The sequence below is a fragment of the Chaetura pelagica genome, unplaced genomic scaffold (genome assembly GCF_000747805.2).
Source record: "Chaetura pelagica isolate M959 unplaced genomic scaffold, ChaPel_1.0 scaffold66, whole genome shotgun sequence".
Lineage (NCBI taxonomy): Eukaryota > Metazoa > Chordata > Aves > Apodiformes > Apodidae > Chaetura > Chaetura pelagica.
This window is the reverse complement of record NW_009953811.1, coordinates 3,947,842-3,971,025: the sequence shown is the minus strand read 5'-3', so window position 1 is coordinate 3,971,025 and position 23,184 is coordinate 3,947,842. Positions and strand designations below refer to the sequence as shown.

The following is a 23,184-nucleotide window of genomic DNA, read 5'->3' as shown; positions in this document are numbered from 1 at the left end:
CTTGTTGGATGAAATAGGTCATTGTGGTCAATCATTAAAATTGTTTTTATGTAACACAAACCCTGAAGAAGGAACCCTGGCTTATTAAATCCAATTCTGTTCCTTCAAAAACATGTCATATAATCCTTTCTCAAAGCAATGAAGCTCCACCTTAAAACTATCTAGATTTACTATCTATGTTACCACTATTGGATGCAAAACTGTTCACTCACTTGCTTATGTTCCAATTTCTATCCCAGGTTAGCTCAGTTGGCTGTTGTTACCCATTTGCTCTTGAGCCACCAATGTCTAGAACTCTTTTAGAGTTTAAGAGCTGTAGCTGGACAATGACTGTGGTCTCTTGCAGTGACTCTAAAATACTAGATCAGGCTTTCCACTAAACAAGCAAAAGGAGAGCAGCCCAACAGTTCCAAGAGGTTCCTGGTCATTCAGAGCAAACAGCCAAAGAAAGTGTCATGTCCAAAGTATCCTGCTTTATAAACATAAAAACCTCACATACCTACTCCAATAAATTCACCTCCTATGTTTGGAAAGTGTTGCAGCCTTTTTTAGATTTACAATACACCAAGAGAGTAGATAATGAACCATCTCCTTGTTAAACTTTTTTTCATTGGGCTGAATAACTCCTCCTCTTTTAGGAAGTCTTTTTGAGTCACCTCTCACAGGAATCCCTGTTCCATTCATCATGCTAATTCTTCCACACAAGCTTGCAAGTATCAGTGTATTTTTCTCAAACATGGGTTACCACAGCTGTATCCTAAATCCCACAAGCAACTTGTACAAGAGTATTACTACCTAACTGTATCAGTTACAAAAACCTCATCTCATGGCAGAAGCTCTTTCAGCCCTACTAGCTCTCTTCTGCAGCAGAGAGATTCAAGGGTGGCTTGTGACTTGATAAAAAAATGATAAAGCTTCATTGGCCGGAATTATCACTACAATCTAAAAGAAGTGAAAATGAGAGAAAGGCCCATCAATCTCAGCTTCTGTAGTTTTGCTGCTTCTCCACAAGTGGGTGCAATAACTCTACATATGAGTGACATTTTTAAAAGTTCCACCAAAAAGTGATTTTTTTCTGCATTCAGCTCACTTTTATAGAGAAGTGGGAACTTCTCCTGTTAGAAAGCTGAAATACCACCTGGTTAACTGAAGGCTGCAATTTTGATATCTCACATTAGTCATACTGCCAAGGATGGAAACACTTTTTCATCAAAAAGATCAGCTACAACTGAAAATTAAACTTCCCACTACAGCATTATGTTTCTGAAGCCCTGTATTTGGTTTCAGAATAGACCTTGTCTCACAGTCCTCAGACAGGAAGGTTCTTCCATCTCCTAGAATTACCACTGCATCATTTGAGTTAAAAATACAACACAGCTGGCACAGCAGCCTGGGAACCTGACTACCTGACTTCAGACTACATGAACTCTAAAAATGCATAAATTTTTAATAGTCATCAGTGCAATTTTAAGAATATGTCAAAGCATCCAAATGTATTGCCTTCTTAGCACCAACCAACAGCATTTTAGATACAAATTATGGAAGAAAAACGTTTGGCCAGCTTCTACCTTCTCTGATGATTGTTGTGGCTGGTATTACTGGCTACTTGCTGGCAAATTGTGCTCCTTGTTCCATTTATTTCATGTGGGCATCAAACTCAGACCTGAAAAAGGTGTACCATTTAGAAAAGGCATAACTTCATTCCCTTTGCTTATTCCCTTATTGAGTGGCTTCCCTTCAAGGCAATATCCAGCCATTCTAGTTTCCAAATTATCCTTCCCAGGAGTTAAAAGTCATAAGCCAAGTGAGGCCTGTGAATCAGCTGAGAGAGCAGCCAAGCTACCCGGGCTTCACATTAACCCATCCAAACCATGACAGATGGATTAGCTTTTCTAAATCACTTTTCAGAAGGCAATCTCTGATGCAAACTACATATCCCAGCTGACAGCAACCACGGAAGCTCAGCAATCGTGTCCTAGAGCAAGCTCAAGATAAAAAGAAATACATTTCTTATAAAGCATGTGGAAAAGGGACACTGGAGTGTTTTACCCATGATTTAACCAACAGACACGTGTGCTGAAGATCAACATCACTAACAGCTCCCAAGTCACTTCAGACTCGTTAACATCAGCCAGTGCACTTGCATTTCAGCAACACGATTCTAGCAACAAAACCAATCAATTAGCAGAAGCTGATGGGAGAGATGGAGAACGTGGGGGAAACGTTTGGGTTTTGCCATGGATGACCCACTCAGCACCAAACAAAATGTGGAAAAACAACTGGTTCTCACTCTACAGAACGGAGAGGAACAACAAATGTTATCTTAGGTAAGCAGAAGAGGGTCAGAAGCATCTCCGGGCTGTCACCAACCGTCCAGGCGACTGGGAGCTTGGGAAGACAGAGATTGAAGCGGCTGAGGTCAGAGCCCTGAGGGAAAGCAGCAGGTGGAAAGGACCTGGCCCTGCAGGCAGGGCACACACAGGGACAGCGCCGGCCGCAGGTCCGCGGGGCTCGGGAAGAACTCACGGGCTCGGGAAGAAGAACTCGCTTCTCCCCCAAGACAACGAAACAGAGCCCTGCTGGAGGCAAGAAAGGGAGCTCTGTCGCTGTTACGAGGCCGCAGAGACGAACCCTTCCACAAGCGCATGCGAAGCCAGGAAGCAAAGCTTGCCGGGCGGGAGGAACCAGCCTCACCCGCGGCTCCTCAACCTGAGGGCCTGGAAACCTCCCGGCTGGGGACATGGGCGAGGCCCGGAGAGCGGCCCGGCACCTGAGGGGAACCGCTACCTGGAGATGCCTGAGGGGGAGCTGGGCTGAGGTGAAGCTGAAGAGGCCGCGTCCCGGCGGGGGCGGGGCCGGGTGCGCTGCCGATGCGGGGCCGGGTGGCTCCGGGAGCCGCGGGGGGGGGGCCGGGCTTGAGGAGGTGTGTGAGGCCTTGAGGAGGTGTGTGAGGCCTTGAGGAGGTGTGTGAGGCCTTGAGGAGGTGTGTGAGGCCTTGAGGAGGTGTGTGAGGCCTTGAGGAGGTGTGTGAGGCCTTGAGGAGGTGTGTGAGGCCTTGAGGAGGTGTGTGAGGCCTTGAGGAGGTGTGTGAGGCCTTGAGGAGGTGTGTGAGGCCTTGAGGAGGTGTGTGAGGCCTTGAGGAGGTGTGTGAGGCCTTGAGGAGGTGTGTGAGGCCTTGAGGAGGTGTGTGAGGCCTTGAGGAGGTGTGTGAGGCCTTGAGGAGGTGTGTGAGGCCTTGAGGAGGTGTGTGAGGCCTTGAGGAGGTGTGTGAGGCCTTGAGGAGGTGTGTGAGGCCTTGAGGAGGTGTGTGAGGCCTTGAGGAGGTGTGTGAGGCCTTGAGGAGGTGTGTGAGGCCTTGAGGAGGTGTGTGAGGCCTTGAGGAGGTGTGTGAGGCCTTGAGGAGGTGTGTGAGGCCTTGAGGAGGTGTGTGAGGCCTTGAGGAGGTGTGTGAGGCCTTGAGGAGGTGTGTGAGGCCTTGAGGAGGTGTGTGAGGCCTTGAGGAGGTGTGTGAGGCCTTGAGGAGGTGTGTGAGGCCTTGAGGAGGTGTGTGAGGCCTTGAGGAGGTGTGTGAGGCCTTGAGGAGGTGTGTGAGGCCTTGAGGAGGTGTGTGAGGCCTTGAGGAGGTGTGTGAGGCCTTGAGGAGGTGTGTGAGGCCTTGAGGAGGTGTGTGAGGCCTTGAGGAGGTGTGTGAGGCCTTGAGGAGGTGTGTGAGGCCTTGAGGAGGTGTGTGAGGCCTTGAGGAGGTGTGTGAGGCCTTGAGGAGGTGTGTGAGGCCTTGAGGAGGTGTGTGAGGCCTTGAGGAGGTGTGTGAGGCCTTGAGGAGGTGTGTGAGGCCTTGAGGAGGTGTGTGAGGCCTTGAGGAGGTGTGTGAGGCCTTGAGGAGGTGTGTGAGGCCTTGAGGAGGTGTGTGAGGCCTTGAGGGGCCGTGAGGGGGGTGAGGAGGTGTGTGGGACTGGGCTGGAAACAGGACAGCTATGCGGGGGCAGAGCTGGGATGGAGGTGGAGAAAGCTTGATCCGAGCCCTCAGCTGGAGCCCCAGGAGCCGGGGTCCGGTCTCTGCAGCCTGGAGGGGTGTTTTGGACAGGCCAGGCAGCCCAGTGCTCCCTGCTCTCCTGATGGGGCCCCGTGCTGAGGTGTCCAAATCACTGCTGTTCCCACTTGGTTGCTCAAAGAAAGCACCCAAACCCGGGGTCTGACTTTGTCTTTCTGTGTGTTCCTGGAAGCTGCACCAAATTCTGTAGTTTCTAAGGTGCTGCCAGAGGTGGTGAGGTGGCTAGGAGAGCTTACCAGTAACTCAGGAAAGTCAAGCTCAAGATATTTACCCTGTTGGATCACAAAGCACTGACACCAGGCTTTTAGTAATCAGAGCATTTAACCTTTTATGGTGATAGTATTTAACACACGAATATTTTTGGTAAGTTTATTGGCAGCCCCGTGTTTTTGGAACATTAGTGTGTATAGACATATCTTGGTTTGGATCACAGAAGGGAAAAATTTTGTTTGTGCAGCATGTTATCTCTTTCTCACAGCCACACACATTCTTTCTTTGAATTTCTTGGTGCTTTGAAGGAGTGGAGAGTTTCTGTGCATTTCATCTAAAAGTTTTGCCTCTATCTCTAATACCTTGAAGAGAAAATGAGCATTGCTTTTTGAGAAGGGATGAGAGGGGAGAAAGGGACTTTTTTTCCATAATGTTATGATGTTATTGAGGTATGCTGGATTAAAAACTAAATTATTTTAGTCAGGTCTTATTATTATTTTAACAAGTAATGATAATTTCTTTAATAATTTATTATTAACATGTTTCTTCCAGTGTTATACTTCCCCTACCAGATAATGTGAAAGAATATTTGCTGGATGATGGAACTCTTGTGGTTTCTGGAAGGTAAAGTGTTTTCTTCCCCACTCTCCAAGTACTTAATACTATTTTATATTCACAGTGCTATTTTGTATACATGTACTATATTTATTGAGTTTTTAAAATATGACCAGATTGCCTGCAGTAAACCTCATACTATATGAGCATCTGTGTGATGCAGATCCTAAAATCCATTTAATACACTTGATTCTAGACCAAGTGAGGGGGTTTTTTTTAGATTTTTCCTCTGCCTTTCCTTGTGGACCCGACCAACCTCTTAGCTGCTCAGCCTCCTTCTTTGTGTTCAGTTGTTTTGAGGTGTTTTGCTCCAGTTTAAAGGCTTGGGCTGTGGTTTGTGCCACCCCATTCCCATGCCTGCAGCCTTGTCCAGGGTAGAAGTGATAAGTGATAAGCTATCTATAAAATCTTAGTCATTATTGACTTTGTATAATCATTTGCATATGTATAATCCATGCATATGCCAAGTTTGCATGTCCTGTCTGTGCACCTGTGCCAAGATTTTGGATGGAGAAAAATGAGGTGGATATATAGGAGAAGCAGTTGGTAAGAACCCAGGCCTTGCTCTTTGTTTTCAGCTGAGAATCTCACTGCATGACTTCCTTGGTGAAATGATTGTTGCCTGCATATATCTTGTTAATGATCAGACTCAGAAATCAGATCTCAAAACCTAAATTGGTGGTTTAACCCCTATGGATGTGGGTTAAGGGACTGCAGAGACTTTGCTTGTGGAAGGAGTTGACTTTTAGCAGGGACATGCATTTCAACTTAAACTGTTTGCTGCACTGACTTGCTGTGAATAAGTCTTCTTCAAGGGTTTGGTCTTCTCCTTTAAGATCTTTTCACTCTGTTACATTGGCTAAAGAACTTCAGAAGTCCCCCAAAACTTCAAGGGAATATTTGCCGTCAAGTGCTTTCTCCCAGATAGGCAAATGTTTACAACAGCAGATATCACCTGTGTAGAAAAAGGAGCTTTTCAGGAAAAGTCTAATGACTGAATCCACTTCCAACAGGATCCTTTTTTCTGTGTGCAGAGTGTGAGGAATTCACAGGTCAACACCTGAAGCTCAAGGTTTTTAAATTTTTACTTAGAAAAGGAATATGGAGGCAAGTTGTTTCATTTGTGCTTCTGGAAGAGGAACAGTAAAGTTAGAAAAGAATGATTAATACAATGTTGAAAAGCTTCAATTACCATGTTTTCAGAGCAGAAAGTGATCTGCTAATTTGGAAGAAGCAAAGTGTTTTAGGTAGGGCCCAAGTCTAATGCCAGGGAGTTCAAGCTTCAGTTTTCTATACTGACTTGCTCTGATTGTTCTCTGCCAGGGATTTTGAGACTTCATCTTCTATGAAAGCATTTTGAGATCAACAGCTGGTAGATGCTGTGAAAATGTAATATATATGGTCAAGTAAAATTCTAGGGCTTACTTTTTTTTTCCTGCTAATTTTTTTGGTTTAGAGAAGATCCACCAAGTCAAGCTCAGGAGGGGACTGATGATGCAGAGGAAATACAGGTCAGTTTAAAATGAAACTTAATGTCAAGTCTCTTGAGAAAAGTATGAATGTGTAGCATTTTCTGCATAACTTATAGGTGAAGAGAGTACTTAACAAAAGTAATATTCATGTGGTAGTTGCCTTGGAAAACTTAAAAACATAATTATTTATACCATGATGTCAGGGAAGGTTTAAAATGTTTCTATGCTCTTCCACAGAAAACCTTTTTATTTCTTGGTAATTGTATTTGTAATAATGAGTAGGGGGTGTTGGGACTAAACTTAATGCTGTTTCATGCCCTAAAAAAAAATTAGGAGGAGGTTTATATTTGGAGGAGTTCTTTCAAGAAACAATGGAAGTTTCTGAATAGCTCAGAAGGGTGTTCTAGAAGCAACAGGCTGAAAAATCTAAGTGCACGTTGAAAGAAGGTACAAAAAGGAGATGAAAAAGAAATGCAAGTTAAATCAATGAGTGTCTAAGGGTGGAAGTGCTGGAGCTGGAGACAAGTGTTAGACAGGGAAGACTGAATGCAGTGATAAAATTCACAATTAAAATAGGTGTGTTCTTTTATCCATACTTTAGAGTAATACTTCTGCTGAATATGCAGTATTTTTCCTCTCTTAATTTACAGCTGTAATAATTGGAGGATGGTGATGCTATGGGAGCTCCAGGGCAATGATTTGATGTACAGTGTTGTAGGAAGCCATACGGATTTTGATGTTCTTAAAAATTTTAACGGGTGTCTCAGGAAACCAGTAACCTTTGATTTGTTCTTATTTCCAACAGTGGTCAGATGATGAGAATACTACAACTCTGAAGGTAAGGCCCTGTAAAAGCCTGAGATGTGGGTTTGTCAGCAGTATCCTTTCTGCAACCTTGTGGTAGAAATCTGTTGCTAGTTGAGATGTCTGTTGCTGTATTTAACACTTCTCAGACCATTCTAGATGGATGGTGATGTAGAAGTCTGTAACTTTAAAAAAGTTTTGCTGGCTTAATTTTATTTAACTAAAAATAAAACACTTTTCTTCATCTCCCAACAATCACACACTTGTTAGACTATAGGAAATGAACTGAAGTATGGCTCTAAATATAGCTGTCTTTCATTTTCACCACTTTGAACATCTCCCAATTACTTAATCAGACTGGATGCAGAAGAAATTAAGCCCCTGCAGCTCAGTTTTCACAGCTCTTCTTTTGCACTTTTTTCCATTATTTCCTACTTAGTTAATTTCCTTCTATTATCTTTTTTTGTTCTTCTATTTTCCCTGTCTCTGTGCTCTCATTGCACTGTGCCTGGCTTAGAATCAGGATCACTATGGATAAGAACCAGGCTTCCTTGATCTTTTGCTTACATCTTTTTTGAAGCTCTTGAAACTTGCTGTTGCCCTGTCACTGTCAGTTTTAATAGACTTGCACGACTTGCCTGCTGTTGATACTGTTCCTTCAATCCTGTTAGTTCCCTAATTCAACATTGTGTGGAATTGCTCACACTGGATTAGGTGCAATGTAAACACAGCCCCTGCTTTGAGCTTTGTGTATGCTAGCACAGAATTTATAGCCCAGACTTTAATATTAACCAAATTTGCATGCACTAATAGCTTCAGTTCAAATATCTTTGACAAAGTAGATGCCTGAGATTGTAAATTATTCTGAACAAGGATTTTGGTATCATCTTATCTTTTGTGACCCTCATGGTAATGGTGCTAATGAAATGGTATCCGACTTTTGAATCAGGATTCGTTATAGTGAACAACGCAACAAGGAAATATATAATTAAGAGGTATGATTCCCACCAGAAGGGCACAGGCCAAGGGATTCAGTTTAAAACTAGGTGAGGACTGTGCATGGGTGACAGTGTTTCAGCTGACCTCGTGCTGGGGCTGGCAGGGGTGGCGTTACCTTTCAGCCTTTGCTGAAGAGTGCCTGCTGTTCAGCACCAAGGCTTTCTCTTTTCCAGCCTGCCCTGTGCCCATCCCCAGCTGGGCTACGGGGAGGCAAGAGAAGGAGAAGGGACAGAGCTAGGGCAGATGACTTGAGCTCTCTTCAGGGATATTCCATACCATATCACATACTCGGTGATAAAAGCAGAGGGAGAGGAAGAAGAGGGATATTTTGGCTTTCAAAGCGGTTCATGTTCAGAGACTGGCAGGACTTTGTCTTTTGCCAAATCTTGAACTTTGAAAATTATTAAAGATGAACATGTTTTCTGCCTGTGGCTAGTTCCTACAAAATACACTTATATTTGGCCAAAGGAAGGGGCCCTAAAAGTAGAATTTCACAGTGTGCTCTTTGCTGTCTCATAAATTTGGTAGATGACTGCTCTGAAGACTCCATCTATGGCAAATATTCTTTCTCTATCTGAGAGCTATGGGCTGCTCTGAGGCCAGTGAGTGAATGGAAATAATCTTCTGTGCTTGTAAGTGTTGCCTGTTTCTACTTTGACAGTGATGAAGAGAGTGAAGAAACAGCCAGTATGTAGGTTGCAGAAGGGTGGGGAGTTGCATCTGGACCTCCTGCAAGAGATGAGAATGGATCAAGTAGGGATGTGGAAGCTGAACAGGGAAACACTAGGGAACATAGTGTGTAAAGAATAGTGGGACAGGCTGAAGATTGCTGTTCTGCATTTGCTGGCAGCCTAGCATGTTCATATTTTACAAACACTAAATCCCAGGTTCTAATTTTCTATTGGTTTCTTGGCTCTGGGATCAGTAAGACAGGCTGTGATTGTGATTATTCTGATTCAATGACTTGTCTTACTCATCAGGTAGGACTTGTTTCCCTTGCCCCTTCTATATTCCAAATAAGAATTTGACTATAGGATTATGGAAAATTCTGTAGTTAAAAAAACAGGAATAAATGTTGATGGTTGCAAAGTCAGGCATTCACAATGTAGGAAATGTTAGGATGTAGCTTGTTTATGCAGCCTTAGAGCTGTCCTCTTGTGTATATTCCTTCACTTGTATTAATAAAATGACATGATGGTGAGATTTCCCCAGAGAGGCTTAGCAATGTGCTGCTGTTACATATATGGTATGTCTCCTGACTTCTGTCAAATCAAGAGGAGATTGGATCAGAATGCAGGGCATGAGGAGTTTTACTTTTTTTCAGGAATGATTTCTGAAATTGACTGAAGCTCTAAAAGCAAAGTAAAATCAGAAAAGTGCTTTTTACAGTGTTTTAAGTGTAGTTTCTGTCACAGTTTGACTCAGGTCCGACAACAATGCTCTCGATCCCCTCCCCCTCCCACCCAGGTAGGGAAGGAGAGAGAGAAAAAGAGAGAGACTTGGCTGGATTGAAAACTAAACTACACAGCTTTAATTAAAACACTAATGAATGATACAAGAAAATATATACAATTATATACAGATATATTCAGGTGTGGGCAAAAACCTCTCGCCTCCCCCCACCCCAGCAACTCCCACAGCACTTCCCTGAACTGGGAAGAGTCCCGAGGAATCCCGGAGCTGCTGCTGGAGAAAGCAGAGAGTTATGGGGGTCACGAGAGATCAAGCCTGAGGATCGACGGTGATGGATGAACAGAGTCCTCCCTGGACGCCGGCCATGGATGGAAGAGAAGGGAGAAGAAGAAGGAAGGAAGTTGTCTTCTGTGTTCTCTGACCTTCCTTTGAGCTTACGTAGATATATGGAATGGAATATCTTTGGCCAATTTAGCTGTCCATCTAACTCAGCCTCCTACGGGGGGGTCACAGATCTCCCCATAGTGTCTGAGCCGGCAGAGTGCAGGTGCAGCCTTGAAGCCTCAGTAGTTAGAAAAACATTCCACTGTCTTATCAGCCTAGCAGAACACACTGTTGCTAGTTACAAGAAAGCTTACTGAAGGAAAAAAAATCAGTAAAATGAAAAATTGGCTTAATCCTGGCTCAAACCAGGACAGTTTCCCACATAGATGAGGCAAGACTTAGAATGTTTGAAGATCAGTTTAGGTCACTGCACTAAAATGTGAGAGAAATTTTAAGTGTCTGCATTTAAGGGGCTGCAGAAAGGAGATACTAAAAGATACAAATTTTCTCTGATCACTTGTGTGGCTGTCAGGGCTTTGTTATTTTAGAGACACCAATTAACTTTTTTTAGATGGTATTTTTGAGTTGAATTTCCAAATATTCGTGCAGAAATAGTGTTCTTGGATACTATTTGCTACAAATGTCATTACATGAAAAATCTTTGACGTGTGAAATCCTTATATGCCTGATATGCCTGAAATCCTTTTGTATTATTTTAAAGGTCAGCAATCAGTTTTTTTTTTCTGTAGCCCCATTGTTTGTTCAAAGTGGAGTTTATAGTATCCTGAAGAGTTTTTCTCCTCCCTATCTTATGTTTACAATATTGACAATGTTCTTTACAAGACAAGGTTTTCTAGCCGAACCCATACCTTTGTAGTGTGTCCTCTATTTTGATGCAATATATTGTTAAGGAGCTACTTTAGAACTGGTTAGTTTAAGTATTACTAGCAGTATTTCATAAAACTAAAGCTTAAATAAGGAGGTGTCATTCAAATAGCTGTGAATATTTATTTACTTTTGGTCTCTTACTGTATTCCTAGATATAAATAGAGAACTACTACAAAACACTTTTTTTTTTTTTGCTATTTAATACTTTCACAGAGTGCTACAATATTTGTATTTCAGACTTTTAAAAGACATGCTTAATTCTAACTATTTTTGAAAGTGTGTTTGTTTTCAAGTCTTCTTGAATCTTACTTGTATACAAAATACCTGCCATTAGGTAGAAAACCACAGGTATGTATTCAAGGTCTGTTTATGTGACTTGCATGTTTGGCAGCTGTTGCAACTTTCAGGATGAATGTTAGAAAGTTAGGATTTTTGGGTTTTCCCCATGAAGTTCATGGAATCTTGCTAGTAACAATAGTGAGAGCTGGAAACGTTTTCTATTTTCTCAGATTGAAAGAATATCAGATTTTATTCTGAAGTGAATTATTTCTACAAATAAATTATTTTTGTGGGGTTCTTTGTTGCTGATTTTTGGACAAGTTTATTCCTTCTATGACGTGTATTTCTTACGGTATTTAGCAGATGGCTACACTTTACTACTAAATGTGTTGAAACTGGTATTTTTGTTGTTCTTTGTTCAGGCACCAGAATTTCCTGAGTTTACAGCGAAAGTTCAAGAAGCAATAAGTTCTTTGGGTGGTAGTGTTTTTCCTAAACTTAACTGGAGTGCTCCAAGGGTAAGAAATGCTGACCCTCCCCTCTCCCCGCAACCTGTAACAGTTATTAACATAAGGATTTTTGTGGGTTTTGTTTTATCTTAATGCATTGGAAAGCAGAAGAGACAAATGGTTCTGAAAAAGGGAGGAGTGATAGTCAAGATACAAGCGAAGTGTGGTACTGCAAATTGTTCTGGTGGATTAGAGCTAGATGGTGCACTGTTTGGGGAGGCTGATGCCAGGCAGCCCTATCAGTCTTACACAAAACCCTGTATCCTTGTCAGCATGGTGGTCAGACCCTTCTCATTTACTCATTGAAAATGTTGCCCAGTAAAAAGATAAAAAACCTCACTTTTTTTTTTTTTTTAAAGCAATAAACTTCCCTGTATTTTTTTTTCTACATACTCTAACTATACTTTAAGGATGAGTGCACCCAAATGTTTTTGTACCATATTCTCAAGGGAAACTTGTGTTCAGGCAAGCATTCCAAGCAAGTGCCTGGAAGCACTAAAATACATTAGTTTTTAAGTGGATTTCCTATGCTTTCAACAAAGTAATCATAAGACAAGCAATAACTATCATATATTTGTAACAGCTAATGAAGCTTTCCTCAAAAGAAAAAAAAAAAAAAAGAAAAAATTATATATTTCAAATGTTGCATGATACTTAGTGCTGTTGGCTCTGCATCTTCCATTCCTTCCTGCTAGTTCAGGTGCATTTTTTGGGTGATCTCCTTTTTTCTTTAGGATGCCTACTGGATAGCAATGAACAGCTCTCTGAAATGTAAAGCTCTCAGTGACATTTTCCTCCTCTTCAAGAGTTCAGACTTCATTACTCGTGACCTCACGCAGCCGTAAGTAGATTTTTAGGACATAATCTTATTTACATCCAGTCATAAAACTCCCCACCCCTCTGAGGGTAACTTTTCTGTTCTTGTGAAGATATTACTCTTTACTGTAAAGTAATTATAAATATCTGATATGAAAATGCATATTCATGTTTAAAAATTTAGAGTAATACAAATTTCAGGTACAGTAATAATTACTTGTTCTTGGAAGCTTGTCCCACCCCTTCCCTCCTCCTTCTTGACCTCCTTCCGTGGTGCAAAAATAAATGCCAGGTCCAGTTTGGTGCCGAGTGTTGCAAGATAAGTTGTCTTTGCTGTTACTTAGCATGAGTGAGTCTTTCCTAGTAAACCAGAATTGTTCACCTAGTGTCAGTCAACAAGAGAGGAGCGGCCTCCATTTTTGTTCTTGTATTATTAGTGATCTTGATTTTAACATGCAAATGAGAAAAAAGCAAGATAGACATATTGAAGTGGTATGTGCAAAATGACAGTATGGGCTAAGATCTTTTTTTGAGTTGCTTTCCAGAGCCGTGATGTTTTAAGCTTGGGGCTTTTTTACCTCCCTATCCTTCTTGATATTTACTTGTTGCTACCTACATTGTTGTTGCCACTTTTTATGGTAATACAGCATGACTTTACTGTGTCCCTTTCAAATTTGAAAGCTACTGCTGTTTGTGTGGCTGCCTGGAAGATGACTGAGACCTCTGCTAATGTATTCCTAGAGCTCCTTCTCCACTTAAGTTCTTGTAGCTGTTGAACAAATGCACTCCAGAAACTGTGACTAGGGATAATAGTTACAGATAAAATGACAAATATGGTGTGCCTGGGGTTTATTTTGTCTGCTTACAGGAAGAGAGTACTTAATTTTTTAGGAGCAGATTCCTCCTGTAGTACCTGCATCTGATTAATGTAACTCATTTTAAAAATATATCCGTTTCCTGAAATAAAATAAAATTATTGGAATTTCATGTTCTTGTTACTGTTATTGCTAAAAATCAAAGAAAAAGGGCAGTCCAGGGCTTGGAACCTGAGAGATTGTTTTCCAGTACTTACTCAGTGCTTATTTATATCACTGCAATATTTAGGAGACTCAATGAAATGGAGGGCCCTTGTTCTAGGTGCTCTATAGAGGGTTACCAAGCCAAATGGTCCTGTGTTGAGTGGCTTATGACCTGGTAAGAATTGTCTTGTCTGAAATGTGAAATAAGTTACATTCATGCTTTGCAACTGCCTTCTTTTTTTAATTCCTGCAACTCTTAATAACACTCTGTTTCCCAGATTTGTTGGTACATTAAAGAAATCATGGGTAGCAACATCTTCACACTTATCTCTGCATATATGGAGTGCTAGCAACACTGTCAGTCCGATTCAGATGCTGGGTTTTACATTATGTGTAACCTACAGTGTTGTGAGGTGCAGGGGAAGAGACAGAGAAAGAGGGGAGAAAATGTTGGGGGGAGAAAAATACAGGGAAACAATTGTAAGCCTTGAGAATTGATGATTCTAGGATCATAGAGAATGAAAGAGATGGGAGAAATGAGAAATCTCTAGTTTACATTTCAGAGGTGAGTGAGTAGTAATTCTTGGGAGACTTCAATGCCTTTCCAAGGATCTTTTTTCCTGGTTTCCACCAATGAGAGGCTAGGTGACTTGTGTCTGGCTAGATGACAAGTGTCTTGAGGTTGGTTTTCTCAGAGGGTTAAGCACTACAATTTAGTGCTTGTCCTTTGTTCTAACTGCTTTCAGGGCTGAGCCTTGTGGGTCTGAAAAGAACTGTACACTTTGTATCAATCCCTTTGTGAATATTAAATAGCACTTTTTTTTTTTTGGTATTCTACTGTTCTCATGTATAAAGAGGTTCAGAAAAAATAACCTGAGCTCCTTGGAAAATTCCTGTTGGTTTAACCACTTTCTAATGAACTTGGGACACAAAAGATGAGTGAGCATAATTTGGTTTAAAAAATGTGGCAACTCTTTGTGTGTGTTTGTGGTCTTAGTTTATGACATTTGTGTGGTAGAATGAGTTGGTTTGACCACCTTCACTGGTACTGAAAGGGGTGAATTTTCTGTGATTTTTGTCTCATATCAGGTAAAGTCAGTGCCTCTGCTATTTACCTTGTTGTCTGCAGACAGACCTGACTTAGTGGTAGAGGCAGTGAATGCATTTGAGCTCCTGTGTTGTGAGATTTCACAGTATGGGTGTTACCTTGAACCACGGGTAATTTCACCTTAAGTTCACACCAGACTAAGAACAGTAGTGGCTGAGCAGCCTGTAGCAGGCACAGTCTCATCTACTGATCCTGCTGTGGGAAAATAACCCCTAGCAGGAAGACAGCACCTCAAATTGCAGCAATCCAATCCATTTAGACTCCTTTTCCAGTGTGACAAGACTGCACACGCTGCCAGATAGTGCAGCTCAGCTGGTGGGTGGTAAATAAGCCAACCTTGTGACATGATTGTGGGATTATCACCTAGCCTAAAGGTTAGGGTGACGTTTCATTTAAGAAAATGTTGTATGTATTTCCCATCCCATAAAGTCTGATCTAATTTTGTTGTAAGTCTGGGTTATGTTTGTTTGTTGGGGTTTTTTTGCCAGAACAGGCTTTGTTGTTTTGATAAGATAGAGTTACTGTGAGCAATGCCATCTTGCAACTTCCATGAATTTGAATGGAAGTTGTACTTAGGACTAGGGGAGTGTGAGTGATGTATAAAATCACTTTGTTCTTTATGTATCTTGTATTTTATGAGTATCTTGTACTTGATAAAGCACATATTATTGTCCAGTCTGTGCATGGTATTTCTAAATTGCCAAGTGATTTGTACAAAAAGTCCCCACCCAATAGTGAAAGGATTACTGCTGAATCAGAAAGATGGTCTTCCTTAATTATACTATTGATTAGCTGCCTGTTCCCTAGTCCTTAGCAAGCAGAAATTAAAAATAAAGCTGGCAAAAGAATCTGAAGTACTGAACAAATGAATATTTGATACATACATAATACATCCAAATCCCTTGGAAGGACTAGTCAGAGGGAGGAGAATGGATAACTGCATTATATTTCTACTGCTCTCATTAATATTCAGTATGGTCTAAAATTTTCTTGCCCTGCATAATTAACAGCTGAAATGTTGTATACCCTTTTTTTGTTGTTTTCTGTTCAACTGTATTGACTTAAAAATCCACTTTATGGGTCATAATATGGAAAAGACTTCACAATGGCAATTTGAAGATCTGTTTCTTTATTCAGCTTTGCCAGTGATGGGGGACTTAAGGCAAACCACTTCCTTTGCCCCTTCCATTTCCTATCTATTTATCTGTTATGTACCTATACATTGCTCAGGTCAGGGAGCTGCCCTTGCTGGCATTCTCAACTGTCTCAAGTACCAAGAAAACTTCAGCTGTCCAATACTTCAGTACAAACCATTTGGCCTTAATGCAAATACACTGAGCATGACTGGATAAATTTTGGCTGTTTTAAATGTTTGGATTTTCTCATGATGTTGACACTTTGGTTGAAAAGTTCAGAATAATGAGTTAACTTTAATCCTTGTTATTTGTGTATAAACTAACAAAGACTACAGAATGATGCGCTCATTAAGGTAGTCAATGTTTCTGCATCAAAATAAGCATTGCATTTTACTTAGCTGAGTTCATAAAAAACTTGTGGGTGGTGTGATCCTTATCTTTACAGGTTTATTGCAGACTTTCAAAAACAGTGTTGTGGATATGTGATTTTAAAAAAATAAAATTCCTTTCTAATTGGTATTCCTGTTAGGTGATTAAAACTTCTCTTTTGAACAAAAATCCTTCTAAAGCCCTGTTGAGTGTATTGGTTTAGAACAGTTTTCTTCTTGTTGCCTTAAGACATGATTACCCTCCCTGAGACTGGTATAAATATTATCAATAGTTCTAATGATATGATAATGCCCTTTCAATTATAAGATAAGCTTGTTGTTACCTCAGGCTCATTAATAAACCCTTGATATGTCATCTACCTTCAGAGATTGTTCCTGTTCTACAGGACAGTAGTGGGTGTTTTAAATCTGCAGATGCCACTATGGAGATTTTGAATGCTAAGTTGGTCTTATTCTCCCAGTTGTTTAGTAATCACAACCACAGAGGAGAGATAAGAAGTCCTTTAGGTTCAACCTTGTTAAAAAACAACCTATTGCCCTTTGACTTATTATAAGGGGCATGTGGGAGAATGACTTTTCTGATGTGCACTTCAATGTTACTAATTGACTCTCACTATTTTATTGGCCCAGCTGGTGCTGTGGACGTGTTAATTCCACGAGTTCATTTCTGAAAGCTTTTCAAGAAGCTGGTTAGACAGGTGAAGTAAAGAGTCTAAAAACAGCTAGTCAACCCTGCCCGGGAAACAGAATGAAGGGACCACCTGTGCCATGTATTTTAGGGTTAACGGAGTAGGTGACACAGCTCCCACTGAGCCAAGGGAAGGTTTTCAAATGTGTTAATGTGCAAGATACAAAGGAACATGAGGTGAGATACAAATTTTTTATTTATTTAGGTGCTTGGTTAAAGCACAAGAGTGCTTGGTTAAAATCTGATTGCCTGTTTCTCAGGACAATTGAGAAAGTCTGCTCCTTAAGTGATGTTTAGCCCACCAGGTTGCTAAGCATGTGGCTCAGCTTTAGAACCCAGCAGATGTTTCAGTTTTTTTTTGTTTTTAAGATAGCATTCTGATTATGGTTTTGTTACCAGACCTAGTGCTTCTATGTGTTTTATTACAAATTAATCATAAAGTTTTTTCTGAGATGTGGGGGAATAACAGCCTGTGTTCTCCTGACAGAACATAGGAGGCAGTGTTGTCACAGAGATGGGATGGGACTTTGCGCTCAGGATACATTTTTGCAAGAACAGGTTTAGAGTTTAATGTAACCTATTTTAAGATAAAAAGTTCCACATGAGAGGATGGGGAAGATGAGGCCTTTGATATTATTTTTTTTTCCCTTGACGTTTTACTCATATCCCTGTTTTTCTTAGCAATTTACACTCTAGTACAAGATCCTCTTTTGAATGGTGCATGAATTCCCTATTTCTCTTAGCCCTTAAAGTTCAAAATTCAAGAAATAAAAATGAAGTTCAAAGGCTGTTAAGGTTTCTCCTTGATTCTTTTTTTATTGTTAAGGTTTTAAAATAAACTGAGGGGAACTGTCAGGTACAGAATAACTTATAATCCTCATTATATTCATAGTAGTTTATTATCCACAAAATAATCTCAGTGTTTTGCAAATAAATTTTTGGCTCTCCTAGCAGGATTTGTACAGGAGGTCTTACAAACCTTCTTAAATTGCTGTTCTTAGTGTTGAAAACTCAACAGCATAATGGCTTCAGATAGTGTTGTCAAGTGTTTGCATTTGCAGATTAACATACAGCTGCTACCTATAAAGAGACCTTGAGCTTTCTGTTCTTGACATCTAAGTATAAATCTGTAAACAAGCTGTTGACCACAGCACAAGGCCTATAAGCAGTAGAGTTTAATTCCTTCACCCTTAGCAGTAATCAAAATTACAATTTTCAAAGGCTTCAAAAAAGGGAGTCCAGATATCACTCCATGTCGGGTTCCTGAAATCTTTCTGAATGTTCTTTCAAGCACCCCCAAACCTGAATAGGATGCAGATTAGAGAAACCCTGCTTAGCCTTCTGGCTCTTACAGTCAAAATGCCGTATGCAGTGGATCGGTTCAGCTGGGTCTGAACAATTAATGCTACAATAAGTTAGTAAAAAATATACAATTGCAACTACCTCAAATTGCCTGATATCTACACCCAGAAAGGAGTGCTAGCAGCATCTTTTTGTAGACAAAACCTCATTGTAATATTTAGAAGTGTAGTCTTTCATGAGTCATTTTTATGAGACTACAAAAACCTTACCTTATTCTTGTGTTTCACTGGATTCATTTTTCACTGGATTTCATTTTTTTCTTGATTTGTACTCAGTCCTACATCATTAAGGCTTAAGAAAAACATTACTGTGTCTTGCAGTGTTTTTGTCTATATTCATAATTTGTCTGTTTGCTTGATTTGACAGCAATACCTGAGCAGTCTTTGTGACTTAGGATGACACCCAAGGGTTTAATTTTCTGACTTGCAAGGAAAGAGGAAGTATCTTTCCCCACAAAGCTCTCGCCCAAAATATTTGAGGGTTGAGCAGGGGGTAGTTCTGATTGCTTGTGAGGCTGTTTTTGACTGCTGGAAGAGACTGCATCTTGTAGGAAGGGGGCAGATCACGGGTAATCCCAATCTCAGATATGGAAGTCAGTGAAGTCCAAGTGTGGAGGGACTGTAAAACTCCATGTGCAGAACTTCAGCTGCCTTTTTCTGCATAGTTCATGATTGCTTTTGGGGGGAAGAGTACTTTCTTGGGCATGGTAGGCGTACATGCTTATAAGGGAGGAATTTTGAGTCTAGCCAAAAGTGCAAGCTCTTACGAGTTTGTTTCTATTGCCTTGACAGATCTTCAATTGTGGGTAATATAAACTGTAGTTGAAGGATGTTATCTGTTTACATAGGCTTACAGATGTATATGATCTGTTTGATTACAGTACTTTGGAAAAGCATGTCTGCTATTGCCCTGCTTTTCTGTGTGTAGTGGATATTGAAGTCTAAACTACAACGTGTGAAATGTATGTCTGCTGGCAGCATACTGAGTGAACTCTCTTGCTAGCTCTTTGCTTCACACCGAAGGCTGGGCAGCCAAGTCTCACTAATGCAATGCTTATATTAAAGATGTTAGACTCTTGGTTTGCTTTACTAACTTTAACGCCAAAGAGAGCATAAATGTTACCATTTAAGACTATTGCTCAGCAGTGACCCTCTCTGCACAGCTCTGTACATCATAGTAGTTTGTTGCCAATAAGGTCAAGGAGTACAACTGGAAAGAAAATGCATGTTCTTTTGCTGATTCCCTGTGAAAGTTAAAAGGTTTATCAAAAGTTTTGCTGTAAAATGACAAAAAGGTGTAGAGAGGTTGATTTGGGTACGACTGTCTCCATTCTTGAGAGTTCCTGAAAGGTGAAGCACAGTGTCAGCTACTCACAAGTGACAAAACTTGACATCTGCTTGCAGTTATGGAAATAGTTTATTTCCACTCTCAAGAGATTTGTAAGAGTGTTTCTTAAGGCTCTTAATTTAGCAAGACGCTGTGCTGTGGATCAGAAGTGCCGAGTGGCGCTGTTTTGCATCCCTTATTCATGGAAATGAATTGCTGTAAGGCATGGTGATGTCTCTCTGTTGTGTGGTTTGAGAAGTTAAAAGTACTAGGGAAGTCATGCTGCAATGAAACTAGATTGGACTACTCAAGTTTACCTGCTTCTTTGAGACTCCATTTATGCCAACATGACAATAAAGAAGAAAGGAGCAGACTGTTAACTGAAACAGAAAAATCGCTGCAGTGTATAGACACATTTTAGCCACATCCCTGTCCAAATTTAAGTGCTTCCACTTAAAAGAGGTGGAAAGAGTTGATTTTTATTTTTTCCTTTTTTTTTTCTCCCTGATCAGTGTCAAAAAACAGTTTGTTATCAATGTATTGAAGTTACTTGGTTTGTATGTCTTGGAGATAATTTAACAGTAGTTTTTGTGATTCATAGTTTTGGGTTACTTTTTTCACAATGGCTAAAATCTTACATGTAAAAGCAGTTTTTTATGCTTGTGCTTTACTTTTCCAGATTTATTCACTGTACAGATGATTCCCCTGATCCTTCCTTGGACTATGAGGTAGGACTCTTTGCGTGATTTCTAGGTAATTTAAACAAATTGCCCACATGCTGGGTGCCTGAGTATGAGCCCATAAAATTTGTTTGTTTGGGTTTTTTTTACTTTCTTGCTTGGGCAGTGTGGGGAAGTCTGGTTAAGCACTGCAGGTCATGAGGAGTTAACTGAATTACAGATCAGATGAGCTAAACTTCTGCAACTTCTTTGCAATTTCTTCTCATGTCTGTCAGGTTTTGCCAGGAAGTACAAGTTCAGTAGCTGAAAGTCAGGTGTTCTTAACAGTGTGCTGCTTGTGAGTACCACAACTGAGGTTACTAAGAGGAGGTAGCTGTAGTGGCTGGGGACATCCTTAACTGAAGTGGTCTGTTGTATCTTGTTTCATATGCTCATTACCAGATTAAAATGTGAAGCTAGCCATGTAGATATTAGCAGTGCTTTAAATGGTTTATGTGGTGCTGTTGCTTTTATGACAGCATCTAGTCATTTCTCTAATCATAACTTTTATGTAAACACAGCATTTGTCATCATCCTGTGGGCTTAAAAGTCTTTTGAGAAGTGAATGAATTTTGGTGGTTTGTTGGCATTTTTTATGGTTTGTTTTTGTGTTTTTTTCAAAGCACTATCTAATGTACTCTGAAGGTATCTTCAAAGGGAATCTAAAAGTTGGAACAGAGTTTCATGTTTACACCATAGTTAGGAATGTCATCTTGATTACTGGGGTTTCTCTACTGTATTTGACAGGCGTTGGGAGTTTCCGCTATCCAGTGGCTGTAACTGAGGCCTTCAAAATAATGGATCTATCTGAATATTTCAGCTAGGAAATGCAGAAACTTGAGAAAATGCTAGAGAGATGCTTCAATTACCAGGCAGTCTGTCCTGTTGACTATAATAGTTTAGTTACTATTTCTATTCTGTGTCCTAATTTTAACTGGTTTGCGCCTTCAAAGGCGTCAGAATTCTGCTTGGGTGTGTATCAGAATAGAGGTTGATTTGGTTAAATTTAATTCTGCTCATCAGCTCTTTTGACTAGGGAGGAACTTTCTGCCAATTCCATTATAGATTTGTTGTGTTGTACAGCAGGGTTGATGTTTGTTTTTTTTCCATGCTTTATCATGAATGTAACTTTGAAGTTGTTTTGTAAATGATTTCACAGTTATAAATGTAATACAGAGTAGATGAGCATGAGATAGTTAAGGTGGGAAGGAGCCTCTCAAGAGCTCTCTAGCCCATGCTCATGCTCAAAGCTGGGTAAACAATGTGATCAAAGTGGGTTGCTTGGCATTTTATTAAACCTGGTTGGAAAACTTCAGTGGATGAAGGCTGCCCAGCATCCAAGAGGGAGCTGTCCCACTGCATGGCAGTCCTCATGGTGAAAAAATTTCTTCTTGTGTCCATTCTGAGCCTTTCCACTGTAAACTCGTTTGGATGAGATGGACTTCATGATGCCTTCCAACCAAAAGAATTCTGTGATTCTATTAATACTTCAAAGCAATTGAACTTAATGTATTTGCTAAGATGATTATATGAACTGTGTGTTAAGATTGTTTTGGTTTTCTTGTATCAGGAATAACTTCAGAGGTCACCTTATAATTTCAGCAAAACTGTAGGTCTAGAAGCTATACCCATTGACAACATTTACCTTTCTGAAACAATATTTCTGAAACAATTTGTTTTTCCTCTGTAATAGCTTGTTCTTCGCAAATGGTGTGAACTAATCCCTGGTGCAGAATTCAGATGCTTTGTCAAGGAAAACAAGCTCATAGGTAAGAATTTTCTAAAAGATGCAATTACTGGGTGAAGTTCTGAGGAGTTTCTCCAATTCCTTGAATCAGAACTAAATCTGAAGACAGTTCTTTCTTACCTATCACACCTAATTTCTGGGATTAATGTTTTCTTCTTTCAGTTACTTTCCACTTTATTTGAAAGCTTGACAACACAGCATGCTCAATATTACAGTGGAGATATTCTTAACTCTAATTGCTAATTCAGAAACTTCACCCAAAGGCTGTTTTGTGTCTCTCTTCTATTCAGGAGCAAATGGCAGCATAGCCAGCTTGCAGAATAAATCCAGAGGCAGTTGGGTATTGGTCTGGTATGATGTGACCACATGTGAAAATTGGATGCAGAAAGTTGGGGAGGTCAGAACGTGTCCCGTAGGTGTACTAGGTTGTCTGAGCTCATATTGTATTCAATGTAGCTTAGTCACAAAACCTGTCAATCTGTTACTCTGGTTCAAAAACCTACTTGTAAAACATTTCCAGTGGCACCAAACAGCTAGGTTATCCACAGCATGCAGAGAACTGGTGTGTGCATTGGGAAACCTGTGACAGCTGGAGGCCAAACAGATTATACTACAGGATGTACTGCAGGCAGCTCAAGGGTAAATATAGCTGAATTATATTCCTCTAGATGTATTACTGACTATTCTCTGCTGTCTATAACAGGAGCATAGACATTTAGTGCACATACGAGTGCTTGACTTGAGGGGTTTAATTTCAGGATAAATACTATTCTGGAGTTTGAATTAATTTTTGGTGGGGTCTACCATGGTACCCTCGGAGATGAACAGAAATATAAATAGCACAGGACTGTTGTTCATTTGTTGTTAACAAAATTAAATAATTCTGTGTAAACTCTTCTGACAAGGAAATGTTACAGCAGTGATGTAGCAAAGCTCCAATTCAGACTTTATAGGAAGGAAGGTGATCGTTTTGTTTTGAAGCAAAAAAAAGTTTGCTCATTTTTGTCTGTCTCATGCCTACTTATTCACAAGGACCAAGATGCATATATTCAAGTGGTCTGTTCCTTGTGATGATATCAAAGGGAAAAGATATTACCTATCTAGTCCTCATTGTTTTTCCTGGCTTCTTCTCAGCATGGTGACTACCTGTTTGTTTTGGATGTGCCTTTTTGTACCTGTTAGGAGCTGTCAGCAATTTGTCTCCATCCTGTCCCATCTCTGTGAATCATTAGGAACATACTCCCTGTTTTTTGTTTCCTGATCTGGATGTCCTATGGAGTTGCACACAGAAGGTTTGAGATGTGCTAATC

General features: G+C 40.5%; 1 protein-coding gene across 1 annotated transcript in view; it reads left to right on the top strand.

The window, feature by feature from the left end:
- Positions 1-2,740: 2,740 nt before the first annotated feature.
- The window catches only part of CDC123 (cell division cycle 123), a 33,307-nt gene continuing 12,863 nt past the window's right edge, over positions 2,741-23,184 (top strand). Inside the window, exons 1-8 of the mRNA XM_010001291.1 lie at positions 2,741-2,943; positions 4,814-4,885; positions 6,333-6,387; positions 7,154-7,186; positions 11,478-11,573; positions 12,299-12,405; positions 20,088-20,136; positions 21,821-21,896. Of these exons, the coding sequence (XP_009999593.1) occupies positions 2,741-2,943; positions 4,814-4,885; positions 6,333-6,387; positions 7,154-7,186; positions 11,478-11,573; positions 12,299-12,405; positions 20,088-20,136; positions 21,821-21,896 (691 nt within the window). The remainder of the gene's footprint in view (positions 2,944-4,813; positions 4,886-6,332; positions 6,388-7,153; positions 7,187-11,477; positions 11,574-12,298; positions 12,406-20,087; positions 20,137-21,820; positions 21,897-23,184) is intronic.